General features: G+C 44.4%; 1 protein-coding gene across 1 annotated transcript in view; it reads left to right on the top strand.

Annotated features, from left to right (window-relative positions):
- The window catches only part of BCL7C (B-cell CLL/lymphoma 7C), a 43,944-nt gene extending 32,954 nt beyond the window's left edge, over positions 1–10,990 (top strand). Inside the window, exon 6 of the mRNA XM_012660170.1 lies at positions 10,793–10,990. Within this exon, the coding sequence (XP_012515624.1) occupies positions 10,793–10,990 (198 nt within the window). The remainder of the gene's footprint in view (positions 1–10,792) is intronic.
- Positions 10,991–18,775: the final 7,785 nt, after the last annotated feature.

Here is an 18,775-nt window from a genome sequence, read left to right as displayed (position 1 = left end):
TGAGACACAGTCTCACTCTGTTGCCCAGCAGGCATCAGCCTAGCTCACAGCAACCTCAAACTCCTGGGCTCAAGCAATCCTTCTGCCTCAGCCTCCTGAGCAGCTGGGACTACAGGCATGTGCCACTATGCCCAGCTAATTTTTTCTACATATATAATTTTTTAGTTATCTGGCTAATTTCTTTCTATTTTTAGTAGAGACAGGGTCTCGCTCTTGCTCAGGCTGTTCTTGAACTCCTGACCTTGAGCAATCCTCTTGCCTCAGCCTCCCAGAGTGCTAGGATTACAGATGTGAACCACCATGCCTGGCCCAATAGCTGGAGATTTCAATGCTCTACTTTCAATAATGGATAAAACAATTAGATCAACAAGGAAGCAGATGAAGCAATATTGGAGTACAAGGCCCATCTATTTCATTCCTAGGAACACTGTAATCAATTAGCTACTGCCAGGACCTCTGGAAGCCAAGAAATCAGATTGCCTAGTGGTTCTTGCTGCCCTTTACGGTTGATGTGAGCACCTTGTTGGGGATCCCCTCATACCCACTGAGATCAGGGAGCTCATCTCAATGGTGTATTTCCTACAGCCTTACCTGGCATGCAAAGGATGGAACCAGAGAGCTTTTCAAAGATGAAGGTGTTCCCTTCAATGCCTTAGCAAAGGGGAGTGTCTTATGGGTCCTCTCACAGAATATAATTGATAGATTGATTGCACATGACAAATGCAATCTATCACACTAAGCCTTTGGATTCCCTCTTCCTTGTGATACCAGGAAAGCTCTTGCACCTCAATTCATAACTGTAGGCCACTATTAAGTCCAAATTTCAGTCAACCAATCAACCAAATTCAGATACATAAGCTAATACATTATATCTGGAATCGCTAGTAAATGCACCCATATCAATGAATTTGGCCCTATCTAGTGTTATATTCTACCCTCATTGGTCTAACATCCTTAGAATCCATTCTGTCATAATCCCTAGGTTTCTGCCAACATATTAACAATGTCCTGCAATTCTTTTGGTGTGTGAGCTATTTCCTCCTGGATCATAGCGTGTATCTGTCCCCTTGGAACATGGTGAGATTTGACCCTAGTAAATGCCTAATGGCAACAGGGTGGTTGTGGTGGATTTTGAGGGGAACGAGCATCCACTTTCAAGGCATTTGCTCAGGTGAGGTTATCACAGGGTTTTCAGACAGAGGAAAGTAAGTCTCCTTAGACCCTGAACATCAAGCTACTTCCACTCACAAGGGAGACTCTGAATGACTTAGGAGGTCAATATTGTCTGTTTCATCTGGGTCCAACCAGATTCATCACTTCAGATTTCTGGATCCTGTTATTTCCCAACCAGTGCCTTAGTTTTTCCATGAAAAATTTGGTGAGACTGTGAATTCAACTGTCATTAAAATTCAGCAAACCACACAATTAAATTGTATATTTACTTTCAGCAATATCAGCCCTGGGTCTACATAAGCAAGAGAATGTTTTAGGCTTTGAATTGAGAGTTAGAAGATCACAACTTGTCATTTTCTCTCTACAATAACAAATGTACTGAAATGAATCCATCCTACACCACAGTCCTTACTCCTTGGTCATTATTACTGTCATGGCCGTCAAGGATGGGGGCCATTTGGGTTCCAGACATATATGCTTCGGTTGGGACTTCACCGCAATCAACCACATGTGACAGCTTCATTAACTGTGATGCCACTGTAGGCCATGGAGTGCCAGCATCTCATTTCCAATTGGCAAGGAGCCCAGTCCTGTGCTCAAGCCCAAGAGTGTGACCAAATCAACCCCCAAATCCCATCTTTGCAGGTCTGTCTCCCGGGATCACTTTCAGTACCACTCGTTATATCAGTCAAGGTCCAATCTGGAGATAGAAGCCACAATGGGAAAGTTTAACATACGAAATGATTAATAGGGGATCGAAATTATAGGGAATTGGCTAATGAGAGCTAAAAACAATTTTAAAGAATATAGAAGTAGCAAATATAAAGATCAGCTACTATCTCTAGAACTAATATTGAGCATCCAGCTTGCAACCACCTTGCCACATCCTCTGCCTCCTCCAACGTGGACACCAAAAACCCCAGACCACATGCTGCTTTTGCAGTGAGTGGACTCCTGACACTTGGACTGTTTTGCACACCCATCACCAGTCTTGGCCCTCACACAGCTTTCTCTAGCACTGAACTCAGGACTCAGAAGAGTCCTCTCTCCCCCTAGAGCTGAGGTCCAGACTTCATTTGAAAGGCATGGCAGAGAAATCAGTGACATGTCTCACTAATGGGAACTCCTAGAAATTGTCCCTCTGAGGTGTCAGGTGAAGCTGCTAATCATGGAACGCTGTTGGAACTAAAAACCGTAGAAGCCCAGTGCTGGAAAGAGCATTGCCAGTACAGGGATCAGAACTGTAGAAAGTCATGCCATGACGGGTCAAGCGTCAGAACATTCATACTCAGCAAGAGCCTAGTGCTGGAAAGAGCTGTACCAACAGAAGAAACAAGTGCTTTCTACATGTTAGAGAAAGTGTACTGGGTGAGAACACAGTGATGGAGAAAACCAGACTACTACAAAAGTCAAGCACTGAAGAAAGCTTGCTCTGCCTGAGTTCAGTGCTAGAGAAAGCTGTGTGAGGGTCAAGACTGGTGATGGGTGTGCAAAACAGTCCAAGTGTCAGGAGTCCACTCACTGCAAAAGCAGCATGTGGTCTGGGGTTTTTGGTGTCCACGTTGGAGGAGGCAGAGGATGTGGCAAGGTGGTTGCAAGCTGGGGGCTCTGAGCTTCCCAAGGGCTCCTCACTCTGTACATGCATCTAGCCCAGGGAAGCACTGGGATTTCCCAACATACATGTGCCCCTGCAAAACTGTGCAGCAAGAAACAAGAAAAATGAAACCTCAACGGGAACAGAACCGGGAAGTGGATCCCCTTCTTCTCGCAGTGTCCCTCCAGCGCCCTCTACTGACAAAGTATAACATCATGCTTTGTGCAAGGAGAAATGTGTAAATAGTCCAGCCCGCTCTCTCAGAGCAGGTACTGGAGGGTGAATTTGGAGTTTGGTGAATAAATTCCAAAACTGACACAGTGGCAGAATCCCCTCATAGGCTCTCTGATCCATAAACTGAGGGCCGAAATGGTAGGAAAGGCTAAATGAAAGCCCTTGGAACTTCCCCTCCCTACAAAGACAATAAGCCAATAGAAATACCACATTCCTTGGGTAAGCTCAGAGATTAATGCCACCATCAAAGAACTGAAAAAAGCAGGGATAGTGACACCTATCATGTGCCCATTTAACCCACCAGTTTGGCCTATGCAGAAGTCAGATGGCTCTGAGAGAACAACTGTGGATCATCATAAACTTTATCAGGTGGTGACTCCAGTTGCAGCTCCTGTTCCAGATATAGCATCTTTCTTGGAGCAAATCAGTATGGCCCCTGGCATTTGGTATGAAACCATCAACCTGGCTTTTTCTCCATACCAAATGCAACATCCACCAGAAGCAGTTTGCTTTTAGGAGGCAAAGCTACCATGGGTCTCCAGGTTACCTCAAGACCATTGCAGTTCTGCTCTGTCATGATATAGTCCACAGGGATCTTGATCATCTTGACAGTCCATGAAACATCGCACTGGTCCACTGCACTGACATTATTGGATCTAGTGAACAGGCAGTAACAAGTACAGTCATTGCAAGACATACGCAAATGAGAAAGTGGGAGATAAACGCTACAAAAGTTTCCAGGGCTTGCCACCTCAGTGAAGTTTCTGGGGAGTCAATATCTAGATAGCTAAAGATACCCCCCCTTTTTTTTTTTTTTTTGAGACAGAGTCTGGCTCTGTTGCCCGGGCTAGAGTGAGTGCCATGGCGTCAGCCTAGCTCACAGCAACCTCAAACTCCTGGGCTCAAGTGATCCTTCTGCCTCAGCCTCCCGAGTAGCTGGGACTACAGGCATGCGCCACCATGCCCGACTAATTTTTTCTATATATTTTTAGTTGTCCAGCTAATTTCTATTTTTTTTTTGTTTTAGTAGGGACGGGGTCTTGCTCTTGCTTAGGCTGGTCTTGAACTCTTGAGCTCAAACAATCTTCCCACCTTGTAATTGTTTTTTTTTTTTAAACATCCCTCCTTAATCAATTCTACTTCAGTTGGAGCCATTTCATCCAGGGACTGGCTTGGTCTTCTCTCCTCTGGTTTCTGAGTCCCTTAGATGGGCTGTTAACTTTTCTTTAACTATTCATTATTTTATTTACTCTTAGCAGTCAGAATGGGGTACTAGGTTCTCTCAAACAGAGGCAAGTGGTGTAAGACAACAGTTTCCTCTTGAGTAGGCCAGTATATTAGTTTGGTAGGGATGCCGTAACAAAGTACCATAGCTTGGGTGACTTAAACAACAGAAATTTATTTTCTCGCAGTTCGGGAGGCTGAAAGTCCAAGATCAAGGTGTTAGCAGGGTTGGTTTCTTCTGAGGCCTCTCTCCTTGCCTGTTGGATGGCTGTCTTCTCCCTGTGTCTTCACAGGGTCTTTGCTCTGTAAGTGTCTGCATCCAAAATTCCTCTTCATAAGGATACCAGTCATATTGGATTAGAGCCCACCCTAATGACCTCATTTAATTTAATTATCTCTTTAAAGACCTTCTGTTCTGAAGTACTAGGGGTTAGGATTTCAACATATGAATTGGGGGTGTGGGGAAGACAGTTCACTTCCTAACATCCAGTACTGAACAGATCTGAAGACCACTGTCCTACAGCTAAGGCACCAAGAGGAAGCCTCACCTACAGGGTTTTTCAAGTGCGGGCAGCAATCTCTCAAGTCAGTCTACCTGGGCAGCTCCCTTCCATGTCCTCAAGGTGAGTTTAGTCAGCTCTTCAAGGGTTGTGTGTGTATGTGTGGAGTTTTGGGCAGTGGGGCAGATGAGAGAGTCCACTAATTATATTCCTCTTCTTCCCGAGTTCTGGACCATGTTACTGAATCCAGAATTAATGATTTGCCCATCCATGGTCACAGGCAGCACTAGACCATGACAGGCCTCCCTTGTAAAACTTGGAACTTGGAGGAGTAGGGCAGAACCTAGGTTCTCAGCCAACAGGCTCACTCTCTAGGGGAAAAAAATCAAGGAAGGAACAGGAGTATAGATACACCATTTCTCCTTCCTAAGTAGCTCTATTTCTTCCTAAGTCCGGGGATGGGGAAAGGTCAGTAGTTTTATATCAGTAGAACTCCATCTGCACAAAAGGAAACATTAGGAGTGGGGAAAACGTGTTCTCCACACCAATATTATGCAAGAGAGCTGATATAACCTTTTCCTGAAGGGATTCCCAAGTTCTCTCCAGCTGAGCTCCTTCATGAAACAAAGTGTATTCGTTTCCTATTGCTACGTAACAAACCACCACAAATTTAGAAGCCCAAAGCAACACTCATTTACTGTCTCACAGTTCTGCAGGTCAGGTCATATGGGCTTACCTGGGTCCTCAGCTCAGAGTCTCATGAGGCCAAAGTCAAGGTATTGGCTGAGCGGGGCTCTCGTCCAAGGCTTTGGGGAAGAATCCACTTCCGAGTTCATTTGGGTTACTGGCCTAATTCAGTTCCTTGCAGCGTAGGACTGTGTTCACTGCCTCATTTCTCTTGGTGTGGCCCCATCCATCTTCATGTCAGCAATGGCTCCAATGCCCCTCATGCTGCAAATCTCTGACTTCCTGTTCTCCTACCAGCTGGAGAAAACTCTGCTTTGAAATGGCTATCTGATTGCGTGATAATCTCCGTGATAATCAACTGACTTGGGACTTTAATTACATCTACAAAATCCTTTCACAGCTTACCTAGTGTTTGATTGAATAACCAGGGGGAAGCAATCTTAGGGGACCATCTTTAGAATTCTGCCTACCACACCAAGGAATCCCAGTCTGTGCCCTAGACCTTGAGAGAAGGCAGTCCCTCTCTGCCACAGGTTTCTTAGATTCTAAATTAGTACAAAAGACAAGAAAGTGTAGTACATGCTCTCTCCTCTGGAGAGACCACAGTCAGCTCCTCAGCTGGTTCATAAATTCTTAGCAACTTTGTGTGAACTGGAAAAAGATGCCCTTTCCTTAAAACAGTTTACTGCTATCTGTTGGAAATTTATTGTAATAATTATACAAATCTGTATTTACTTGTTAGTGAGTGTCACTTCCAGGAGTTGTGCAGTGGACAACTTGCACAACTATGAGCAGTGGCCCTGATCTCAGTAGACCCTGTGGTCTCAAAACACCCTTTACATTCCAACCACTTGCCCACCCTGGCTGTTGTTTATAGAGATGGTTTTTCCCCAGAGTCTTTCTTACATTCTTTGTTGATTTGTTTTTATCTGTTGATGATTGGGGGGAATGTGAAATGAAATGACTATCAATTGGCCTGAATAGGGCGATGAATTAATACTCAGGAAAAAAAAACATTTTTGCCACTGGTCTGATCTAATCCCAGTAATATTCAAAAAACAAGTATCTAAGATCCTCCAAGGGGCAAACCCCAAAGTAGCAGTAATATTAAGGCAATAATAGCAGCCACTAATGTTACTCAAGGCCTATATTTATATATGTGTACGTAGATCAGATCTATATCTGATCCATATCTGTATACTATATACACATACACTTACACATATCCATAAATTCGTTTAATCCTCACAGGAACCCTTTTGCGTAGGGATTATGATCCCTACTATATAAATAAGAAAACTGAGGCCCAGTGATATTATTTGCCAAAGGTCACGGACAAGAAGCAGCTGAGTCATGATTCAAACCTCTGCCATCCAACCCAAAGCTCACACTCCGAACCACTTCGGTGGAGATTAGCTGAGTGCCTGTGCCCTGAATTGAGACCTTTGCTCTACGCCTCTTGAATAGAAGTCAGGGCTGTACTAGTGAAGCCAGTGGCCCAACAGGGAAGAGGCCAGTCCTAGTTGTATTCGTGAGAATGGCTGAAGGTAAAAGTGTGGTAAGGAGGTGTTTGTGGCTAAAAGAAGACAGCTAGTGGGACTTGGGGAGAAAACCACGGAAGGAGGAAAAATGGTAGGGCCCTGTCTTGTTCACCATCGTATCTCCAGCGTGCCTGGCACCTTGCTGGTGCTCAGTTAGCATGTGCTGAATGACGAGGTGACTACCTGATCTGCCAGACGGCAGGCCTTGTGAGAGCTCTTCTCTCTGCTTTGCCTCTCTGATGTCCGCTCCTGCTACCAACTCCTTCCCTTTTCAACAAACTAACTCATCTGAACTCGATTTGTGAGCAGCCTGTGTTGCAGGTCCTGTGCTCACTACTTTATCTGCATCTTCTTATTTAAAGTCCTCACAGGAACCCACTGCTAGATTATTTCATTTCTGAGATGCTGGGAAGAAATACTTGCCACTGTCTATATTCTGTTTACTTAATTTACTAGACTATTTAACAAAAAAATTAAAATCCATTTTTAATAGGTGATTTAGACTTTGATCATAAATTTGACCAAAGTATCTTAAACTGCAAATACAAATTCAATATGGCTAGTTCTTTTAAGTACTTCATGTGCTTTAAGCATATACAAATATTATGCCTAATATTGGTAAATGATACCATTTATTAAAGCCCTGCCATCAAAACTGGTTACAAAAGTTCTAAAACCATGGACTTAATTTTTTTCTCATTCTTATATTTTTATTATTTTGCCCCATTGAAGTCATCTTATTTGTATATTGACACCTCCCTGAGGTTCCAATTTTTATACTTTTCTAGGGTTTCAGTAATTCTACCAGTTATTATTTTTATACCTTCCTGGAGCTTTTTTAATCCTACTAGACCCAAAAGAAAAAAAAAACTGTTTCAGAACAAGCTGAGGTTACAGGTTCTGGCCAGAGACGTGGGATCAGGTTGCGCAGTTCTAAGGGTTCAAAGCTGAGCTGCCCGTCATTAGCCCTAACACCATTTTATGGAACAGTTTTTGTTGTTACCATGTGATGCTTTTAGCTTTATTTTTCTTTCTTTCTTTTATTATGCTTTTTTTTCTTTTCCTTTTTTTTTGGGGGGGGACAGGGTTTCGCTCTGTTGACCAGGCTAGAGAGCAGTGGTGTCATCATAGCTTACTGCAATCTCAAACTCTTGGGCTCAAGTGATCCTCCCGCCTCAGCCTCCCGAGCAGCTAGGACTACAGCCACGTGCCACCACCCCTGGCTAATTGTTCTTATTTTTTGTAGAGACAGGGTCTCGCTTTGTTGCCCAGCCTTGTCTTGTACTCCTGGTCTCAAGAGATCAGAGTGCTGGTATTACAGGCCTGAGCCCTGTTGGCACTATTAAAACCTATATATTCCATTATTAACTTATAATCAGTAAGGTAACCGAGGTTGCACACATATCCTTCCCTGCCCCTCCCCGTAATAGTGGGTCTCAAACCTGACTGCACATTAGAATCTGGGGAACTTTTGTATTAAGTTGTAGTAAAATGCACATAAAATTTACCATTTTAATCACTCCTAAGTGTACAGTTCAGTAACATTCACATCGTTGTGAACCATCAGCACCATTTATCTCCAGAACTCTTTTTTCATCTTGCAGAACTGAAACTGTACACATTAAACAATAACTCCCCATTCTCCCAGGCTCTGGCAACCACCATTCTGCTTTCTGTCTCTATGAATTTGACCACTCCAGGTACCTCATATAAGTGGAATCATACAGGAGTTGTCCTTTTGTAACAGCTTATTTCACTCAACATTAACATACTCAAGGTTCATCCATGTTGCAACATGGGTCATAATTTCCTTCTTTTTAAAGGCTGAATAATATTCCACGATGCAAATACCACATTTTGTTTATCCATTCATCTGTGAATGGACACTGGTTTACTTCCATCCCTTGACTATTGTGAATAATGCTACTATGAATATGGGTGTCTAAATATCTCTTTGAGACCTTGCTTTCAGTTATTTGGGGTACGTACCCAACAGTTGGAATTGCTGGATCTTTCTGAGAACCTGCCATACTGTTTTCCATAGTGGCTGCACCATTTTACATTTCCACCAACAGTGCACAAGGGTTTTAATTTCTCCACATCCTCGCCGACACTTATTATTTTCTGTTTTGTTGATAACAGCCATCCTGATAGGTGTGAAGTGGTATCACTGTGGCTTTGATTTGCATTTTCCTAATGATTAGTGATGCTGAGTGTCTCTTCATGGTGCTTGTAGGTCACGGTATATCTTCTTTGGATAAATGTCTATTCAAGTCCTCTGTCATTTTTTAATTCGGTTATTTTGTTGTTGTTGAGTTGTAGGGGTTATTTACATATTCTGGATATTAATCCCTCATAATAGAATCTGGAGATCAGTATATTTTTTAAAGCTTCCAAAGTTGAGAACTATTTTCTTAGATGAGGTTGTATGTTTAAATTAGTTCTCATTAGGACACATGGCCAATTCATCATCTCAGAACAAAATATTGAAATCTCCTTCCACCTGGTTACTTTATGTGTTCATCAATGCTGTCCAGTCATGGTAGGGCCTTGCTTTTCCCACTTACTGGTTTTATTCTTTCCTCCTTACACAAATAGAAAAGAGTTCACATTTATTCCTTATAGAGGAAAAACAGAGGAAACAAAATATCCATGTGTTAATACACTTGTACTTACAATTTTCAAAATTATACATATCTTGTTATCCCCTTTCTTAGATAGTACAACTACCTTTTTGAAAACTCTATCTTAATTTTCTACTTTTAACTTAAGTAAAATGATTATTATATATTTTAGGGTGCTCAAATTGTTACAGCTTGGACAGTGGTGGTCCATTTAATTACATCTTTGTCTTTATACTACACCCCAATATCCTTGAAAATATCCTTGCTTTCTGGTATTAATAGGATGCTATAGATCCCTCCTGATTCTTTTGTCTTAAGAAATGGAATCAGGGCTGGGCGCGGTGGCTCTCGCCTGTAATCCTAGCACTCTGGGAGGCTGGGGCGGGTGGATTGTTTGAGCTCAGGAGTTGGAGACCAGCCTGAGCAAGAGCAAGACCCCGTCTCTACTAAATGTAGAAAGAAATTAGCTGGACAACTAAAAATATATAGAAAAAATTAGCCGGGCATGGTGGTGCATGCCTGTAGTCCCAGCTACTGGGAGGCTGAGGCAGAAGGATAACTTGAGCCAAGGAGTTTGAGGTTGCTGTGAGCTAAGCTGATGCCATGGCACTCTAGCCTGGGCAACAGAGTGAGACTCTGTCTCAAAAAAAAAAAAAAAAGAAAGAAAGAAATGGAATCAGTTACCCTCCAAGAACTCCTAATGGTAACACTAATATGCACCAACACCTGGGCGTTAGGGATGTACATGAGTGTTCATAGGGGGATAAAGTACTGGATCTCATTCAGTGGCAGAGTTGGAAAAAAATTTCTGAAAGGTAAAAATTTATATTGATCTTTCCAATTCAACATATCACTGATGTGCCCTGCCTTTCTGATGGTCTGTGGATCCACCCACCACACTGACAGAACCCTTGGAGGCTGCTGTTATCATTATCTTACAGTTGAACGAACTGAGACTGCAAGAAGTTGTAAAACTTGCAAGTAAGTGTGGGATCTGAGATCCAACCCCAGCGCTAATTTCAGAAACTGAGCTCCTTCAGGTTTTCCACAAGGCCCTCCCTCAACCTCTGCCTGCTGTCAAAAATACAGAACTTAGTCGTCTGCAAAAGACTTTCCACCAAGTTGTCCCATTTAGGACTCCCAAGGTAGGGTCTTCCTAGCTGTCAATGGGTGAGAAGACGAAACATTACCCAGATTCTTCTTTTCTCCCTGCAGGATTCGGGAGTGAGAGTGACAAGGCGAGCGCTCCACGAGAAAGGCCTGAAGACAGAGCCCCTCAGGAGGCTCCTTCCCAGGAGAGGCCTCCGGACAAATGTCCGGCCCAGTTCCACGGTGCCAGATACGAGAGCTCCCAGCGGAGGAAGCAAGGCACCAAGGGGACCCAGGACGATCCCTCAGGGTAAGGGGAGGTGAGCAGTCTCCCCAGGCAAGACGAGGCCCTTAGGCCTCCCCTGGCCGCCCCAAGATCCAGCCACCTACCCGTGCCGTGAGGGCGGAAAGAGCTTCCCAGCTCAACACCCACCACGGCAACATCGGGGCCAGCGGCCCTACACCTGCCCAAACCTAAGGTCACAGCATCCACCCTGCTTGCCATTGGCTCCGGCACAATGTGGGAAGGGCTCTGGGCAGCACGCGGCCCACACCCAGCGCCGAGGCCGCCTTGCTGCTGGGCCTCGCCGCGCCTCGAGTGCCGGGGAGCGGGTGCACCGAGCTGCCTTGCCCCCTCCTCACGCACCCGCGGCCACCGCCAAGCGGCCCGTGTGTGTGTGCGCGCCGGTGTCTGCGCGGCCGCGCCTTTCACCCCGGGAGAGGGGTCCAGTCCCGCGGGCGCAGACCCAGAAGGCCGAAGTGTGAGGGCCCACGCCGGGGGCAAGGCGTGAAGCGCAGGCGCAGAGCCTCCCGCCGCACCACGTGACACCCACGCATGCGCTGAGACCCCGGCGAGGCAGCCGCCTCTGCCCACGCGGCCTGGGGGTACGACCTGCTGGCCAGGTAGCCTCCAGCGCCAGAGGACGCGCGGCAAGAGCTCCACCGGGGTGCCAGCCTGGCCAGTCAACCTGGGAACCCACATGGACGAGTGGCCTTTGAGCGGGGACTTCTGGCGCAGCCCTGAGCGGCCTCAGCTACCTGGAAAATCCCCGCCTGGAGAAGTCCAGGGCGAATGGGCCATTTGAGTGGTTCCAAGGGCTTTCACCAAGCTCTTGCTTCCTGACTTCACTGTTGGGCTTGTATTAGGAAATAATAACACCTCCAATTTACTGAGAGTTTACTGTGTGCCAGGCATTGCGATTGATGTCATTTAATCCTCATAACATCCCTGTGACATAGATATTCTCATTATCAGCATTTTGCAGATGGAGCGACTCAGACTCCGAGAGGTTAAGGAATCTGCCTAAAGTCACACAGCCAGTATGTGGCGAAGCTGCATTCAGACCCAGATCTGCCTACCTGATTCCACAACCCACCCTGCTGTGCCACTTCTCTTGCTGGGACACGGTGGGATTAAAGCTATGGGTTGGACAGGGCATCCATTTCTGGAGCATTCACTTTTCTCAGTGCTAAATTTTATAAAACACTGTTTACACTATAGTGAGCAGATATTCCCTGGGATGAAAGTTAACATTTGTACCAATGATTGAGATGAAATTCGAGACGACACAGAAATTTCCTGCTTAAAGCCAATCAGTACTTCAGGCTCAGCCTTTGGATTCCTGGAATGACCTCTTCTCAGACCTCTCTAGGGTGATGTTGGAGAAGGATGCTCTGTCCCAGGGCCAGCTCCTGTGCAGAGACTTCCTGGAGGCCAAGGAAGATGACCTCTCTCCATTTGCCACCCCAGTGGGTTGCTTGGGAAGTTCATCCAGTTCCTCTGGGCTAAGATTTCCAAATTCCCAACAGATACTAATCTTCAGGAATTGGGAATGAAAAATTAGAATTCTTGGGAATTCCTGAAATCATGTTATTCTGTATGTTTTATAACTTTCTGTATTTTTTAAACAAATAAGAATTACACATTTAGTAGTAGTTGCAAAGAACTACAGCTTACAGGCCATAGCAAATATTTAGTAACTGGAAAATGCCAGAGAATGTTATTGGGGAGTATTTGAATAATGACATGTTTAAATCTTCAACAAGATTAACAGCACTACACAGAGTTACAGATTGAAATTGCCAATTTAAGGATTTACTTGTTTCCAAAACTTGTTATTTCTTGGAACATCATTCATAGGATTTGTATGAAATATACTATACATGTGAACATATTAATATTTGTGAGAATGACTCACTCTTAATAGCAGACAGGGCTGCAAATACACTTTTAATATGTCAACAGCTACAAAAAGGTCTTGATAAGATTGTGATCACTTCTCTCCTCTGTGCTCCTGTCCCAAGTTCTGGAAATGTCTACCTTAACTTTAGACTCTGTGTATAGACATTTCCTTCTCTTGCTTTGAACTGGACATCAGTGGATTCCTTCAAACCAGGAGTGCCTCTATGTCAATTGTTGAGGATTAATTCTCACAGAAGAATTCTGATACTTTTTTCCATTTTCCCAATTTCTTAACTGATTGTTTTTAGGATTCAGAAAAAAACATATAAATTTCCCAGCAAATGCCAGGAAGGATTTCCTGCATAGAAACACTACTCTGGGCTGAGAGAATTGTCAAGGCAAGTCTGCTACAGAAATGTTACCTACTGTATCGTTGAGCTCAGTCATTGGAGTTTCGGGCTTCAGGGGCCTCAGAGCCAAAGGATGCAAAGATGGGTCCTAGCTCTGCCAGTTCCTGGTTATGGGATCTTGGGCAAGTTGCTTTACCTCTCTGAGCTTCAATTTAATTGGTAGAATAATATCTGAGGACTAATATGCTTGGTTTGTGAGGCAATATTGTAAAAGGGGTAAGAGTGTGGCTTTGGAGTCAGTCTGAGGTTCAAATCCTGGTTTCATTACTTACTACCTCTTTGATTTGGGGCAAGTCCTAGCCACTCCATTTTTCTCTTCTGAATCTATTTCATAGGGTTTTGTTGAGTTTAAATGAGATAACATATGAAAATGCTGAACACAGAGCATGGCGTATTGTAAATGCCTGATAAACGTGGACCAGTATGGTTATTATCTGCTGTATCTACCTCACAGGGCAATTGTGAGGATGGAAGGGAGGTTACTCTGGGGAAGTGATTTCTAAGCCGTGAAACGGTAGCAACATACTTCTTTTTCATTTAGAGATGGGATAGTCAGAAGCTATGGGCAGACATCAGTGGTATCCCCAAGTAAGGGGCCTGGGAACAGTTACTTATATCCACAGAAGGTAGCTGTGTTAAGGAGGCGGTGTCATCATGGTTAGGTAGAAAACAGGGTGCAAATTGCTGTTAGGTGAGGGTTAATTGCAACCAAGTGGGCAAACTCTGGCACGGTATGACTTGGGGCACACTTGGGGACGGGGAGAAAGCCGATTTTCAGAAAGAGGCTTTGGAGGAAGGGTGATGTGAAATGGAACTTGCACACTATATGTTTTTAAATAGGGATCAAATCAGAGGAAGGGGATGTGTAACAGCAGGTGGTGGGGGGCTCTTTGTCTCTTGTCTGAAACTCGTTGGTGAGAGGCTGAACTTGGGAAACATTCCCATTAGCTGAAACCAGTGCACCTTCTCCTGCTGTGCATGCAAGTATGATGTCTTTCGTTGCCTAGATCATAGACCAAACATGGTTCCAAAGGCCTTGCAAAGATGACCTTGTGTGACCCTAACAGCAGCCTCAGCAAGTACGTGCTAGCAGCACTCCCATTTTGCAGATGAGGGCTTGCAGTCTGGGAGAGTTGAATCCGTTGCCTAAGGTCACACAGCTCATATATTGTGGAGTCAGGATTCAGACAGAGTCCAGCCCTGAACCCCCCACCGGGCTGCCTCAACCCTCTAGGTGCTAGATTGCTAATCTTGAATAAGGAAGAAGAAAATCCAAATGTATGAGGTTTTAGTGCCTAACTGTCCTCCTCTCTTGCCTTCAGTAACAATTTTTTCTCTCTCTTAATAGTACTCCTACTTCTCTGGACATTGCTTCTTTGTTTCCAGGACTGTTTTTCTCTGCTCAACCCTAAGTGAGGGTCCTCTGGGCCCCATCACTTTCTCTTTATTTTGCCATGAAGGTGTGTGAAGGATGTCCTTTATGCCAACAGCTTCAGCTCCTGGTCACCTCGTTCTAATCCAGACTGCCCCTCTGAGCACCAGCCTGCATGGCCAACTGCCTCCTTCACATCCCCTCTCTGAGGTTCATCATCTCTCCCTTAACATGTCTCTCCTGCTGACTTCCCCCTCCTCCTCCTCCTCACCATGGTGGGGGGATCCAGAAAGCTTTCAGGGACAAAGCCTCTTGAATAAGTTCTTGGGGCTAGAGATGGAATACAGAGTGTGTTCTCTGAGAGCTGCCAACAGTTGGGGAGTGAACTTGGAGAGTGGAATTCATCATTTAATCCGTCAGCTGTTCACTGAGTGCCCAGCAGTGTGCCAGGTCCGGTAGCTGGAGCGGAGGATGCATTCATGAGTAGAGTATCTGGGATCCCTGCTTCCGGGAGCTTCCAGGCTGCTGGGGAAGACAGACATTATGCAGTCCTCCCCCCCCCCCCCCCCCCCCCCCCCGCCCCATATAAACTCATCAACTGTGATAAGTGTGGTGAAGGAAAGCTTCTTGGTGCTATGAAAGAATATAATAGATCTAAATTAGGTTGGGGGGGGTTCGAAGAAGGCCATTTTGAGAAAGTGACAATTACTGTATTCCTGAGACCTGAGTTGGGGGAAAAGAATTCCATCTAAAGGCAACACTAGGCACAAAGGCCCAGGGACGGGAAAGAGGTGGGAATGCTGGGAAGACTGACAGGCAGTCATGTGGGTGAAGCTGAGTATGCTGGGCATGTGGCCCAGATAAGGCTGGGTGGCCTGGGCAGGGATGGTGGCAGATCCTTGTGCGCTGGGGTAAGGAGCCTAATTTCAAAGTTACGGAAAAGTTGCAAGAATGGTACAAAGGACATCTGTGTGTCCTTTCCCCCAGATTCACTTGTTGTTGACAGTTACCCTATTTGAGTTGCCACTTTCTATGTATTTAAGGTATATACATGTGACTTTTATTGTGAACTATTTGAGAACATGTTGCAAACATCATATTCCTTTGCCCGTAAATACTGTGTGTGTTTCCTACCACAGTAGTTCTCCACTTCATTAAAGTTCACACTGATACAGCGTGGTATCTAATTTGCCTCCCATCTTGTCAATTGTCTCAGTAGTGTCTTTTATGTGGCATTTCACCCTCCAGTATAGGATCCAGGGCAGGAATGACGTATTACATTAACTTGTTATTTCTCTTTAGTATCCTTTAACCTGGGATGGTTAGCTTTCTTTGTCTTTTATGATGTTAACGTCGTTGAAGAATGCAGTTTCCCCTTTATTTTAATAGAATGTTCCTCGTTTAGGGTTCGTCTGTTGTGTCTTCGTTGTTACACAGGGTGCCTGAAAGACTGCATAGGCTGTATCGTGTCCTCCTCAGTGTAACGGCCAGAGGCGCACAAAGTCTGTGTGATTTTAATTTTGATCACCCAGTCAAGGGGTGGTCAGATTTCTCCAATCTATAGTTACTATTTTTATTTTACTATTTTCACTGCCCATTTAATTTATATGGTCACTATGCATAGGGATTCTTGGATTTCTATTATTTTCCAATAATTTTATAATTAGTTATTTTTTTATAATTAGTTATTAATCTTAACTGTTTCGGTGCTCACGTTGTCCCAGATTTGGCCACTGGGAGCTCCTTAAAACTGGAAGCCTGGATTTCATCCCAACTTCAATGGAGGAGCGTGATTCAGTCTGCGTATGAGAGCACCCTGACTGCTGCATGAGGTGCGTGGTAGGGGCTCAGAGGAGGAAGCAGGGAGAGCCATCAGGAGGCTCTTGTGTAGTCCAGATGGGAAATGTGGCTTAGACTAGGGTGGTGACATACAGGGTGGAGGGGATGGATGGGTGTCAGAGCAACATTGGAGTAGAAGCAGCAGGACTTAGTGGCGGACTGAGTGTATGAGCAGTCAGAGGGAGGAGTTGAGACCCACTGGAGCAGCTGGGCAGATGGTTATGTGGATTGGTGTGGGGAAGACCAGCAGAGTAAGGGTTCCCGTGGAATGGGTGTGTTAGACATGCTGAGTTCGTGATGTCTTGAACAGCCAGTGTTCTCTGGCACCCAAGTGAAGGGGTCAAGTAGACAACAAGTGGCTAACTCTGTACTTCTTTCTAAAGTAAATCAGCTTGTCTCTGGCCACTGGGGATTGCTCTGGTGGGTTGCTATGCCTGGAATGCCCCCTCCTTTTCATCTGGGCATAAAAAAATGATTAAACACCTGTCTGAACTGCACTTGTTAGCTCCAGATAATATGACAGTAAATCCCCATGTATGTATTACTATATATTTCATTTCCTTGCCTCGTTTTGGCTAGAGCCACACAATTTGCTTCTGGGACCTTTCCCCAGCCAGGTGCAATGTAGTAGGTGTGAGTGTGCATGGGCTGGTCCCTGAGGTTTGCTGGAGTCTGTTTGGAGACCATGATCCTGTGCCCTGGCATGCTTTGAGTTCAGTGTGGTCTTGTTATCCAGGCAACCATCCATTCAAACGTGTATGTTGTCCCCTCCCCCCTTCATGTGCCATGGGAGATGGGTTCAAGTCTGGATGAACATCCTAGGGCATCTTCTTACCAGAGCTGGTGTTGTCCAGGAAGCCTGCACTCCTGCCCATGGGGTGCTGATGGCCCCTTGGCAGACACAAATAATGAAAGGCAGAAATTTTAAGAGACCAGAGGAAGGGGCAGATGCTCTGGAATCCCAGGAGAGGCAAGATTATTTCTTGTTGGAGAAATTAGGGTAGGTCCGCAGAGAAGGTAACATTTGAACTGGGCTTTGCAGGTAGAGTTGATGATTTTTCATTTCACAAAAGAAATATTTGATTATTCAGTACAAAAGAGGAAATAAGAAAAAGAATCAAAGCCCTCATATCTTATTGATGCTGTCAACGCAGTCATTATTGGTTGCATTCCATTAGGCAAATTCTCCAGAGTTAGTCCTCTTATTGTTGGACTGATTCATTCCAGGCCTCACAACGTGGGCTTGTGACCTGTGTCTGGGCAGTAGGGACAGAAGCAACACTGGGGACCAGATGCAACTCAGGAATCAGTGCTCTAGCCCATCCATTCATTCTCCCATTCTGCAAATGTTTATTAAAGACGCAATGCCTACCAGGCCCTGAGGATCCAATGAGTACTGGGATATGGTTCCTGTCCTGTCACTTCTCATAGTGAGGGAGTCGTAAGTGGAAAGAATTAGTGGTAGAGTAACTTGTAGAGTGCCACACGAGAGGCACAGTACGTACAAGATGTGGTGACATAGAGAAAGGAGCTGAAGGGAGCTGACGCCTTGGGAGCAGATGAGGACACCAGGCAGAGTGTGAGGGGGAGGACTGTGGACAGTGCCAGGGGACCAGGTGCACGTGGACACTGCCAAGCACTTCTCTGTCCGCAGGCAGAAAGCTCATCCCACCTACTCTTAGCATCTGGGTGTTTGTTTTTTCTGTTTTCTATTTCAAATATTTCCTTTCTCCCGTTTTGGAGGTGAATGTTTTTATAGTATTTTCCAAAATCTCAACTTGCATGCTTAGTTAATTTTTTTACTCTTTTCTCTTTTTAACACTAAAAGCGATTAATGCTGTTAATTTACTTCTACCTATAGCTTTGGCTGTTAATTCTACTTTTAAAAATTATTTTCCAAATAGTTTTTTACTCTTGATTTTCTTCTTTTCCTAAGGATAATTTGAGATACTATTTGTTTTTGAATTTCTAAGTGGTGTGTTTTATATTCTTGTTAGTTGTACTGTATTTTGATCAGAGAATGGCTTCTAGAGTTTCTGCGTTTCAAAATTTACCAAAATATTCTCCGTAGCTCAATATTTATTGAATTCTGTCACTGTCCATGAAACTTGAAAAGAAGTTGTACTGTTTGTTTTCAGGGTAAAAAAATTTATATGTTCATATCCTCTATGTCTTTATTTATTTTTTGATTACTTTTTCAGAAAATGTGTTAGAATATTTCCAATAAAACTGTTTCTCATGTTCTTCCTTGTATTACTATATATTTCATTTCACAGATCTTTGTTGTTTATTTAACACACAAGAAA

Source organism: Propithecus coquereli, unplaced genomic scaffold (genome assembly GCF_000956105.1).
Source record: "Propithecus coquereli isolate 6110/MARCELLA unplaced genomic scaffold, Pcoq_1.0 Scaffold66, whole genome shotgun sequence".
Classification (NCBI taxonomy): Eukaryota; Metazoa; Chordata; class Mammalia; order Primates; family Indriidae; genus Propithecus; species Propithecus coquereli.
Note: the sequence above shows the minus strand (reverse complement) of the source record. Positions and strands in the feature narration are given on the sequence as shown.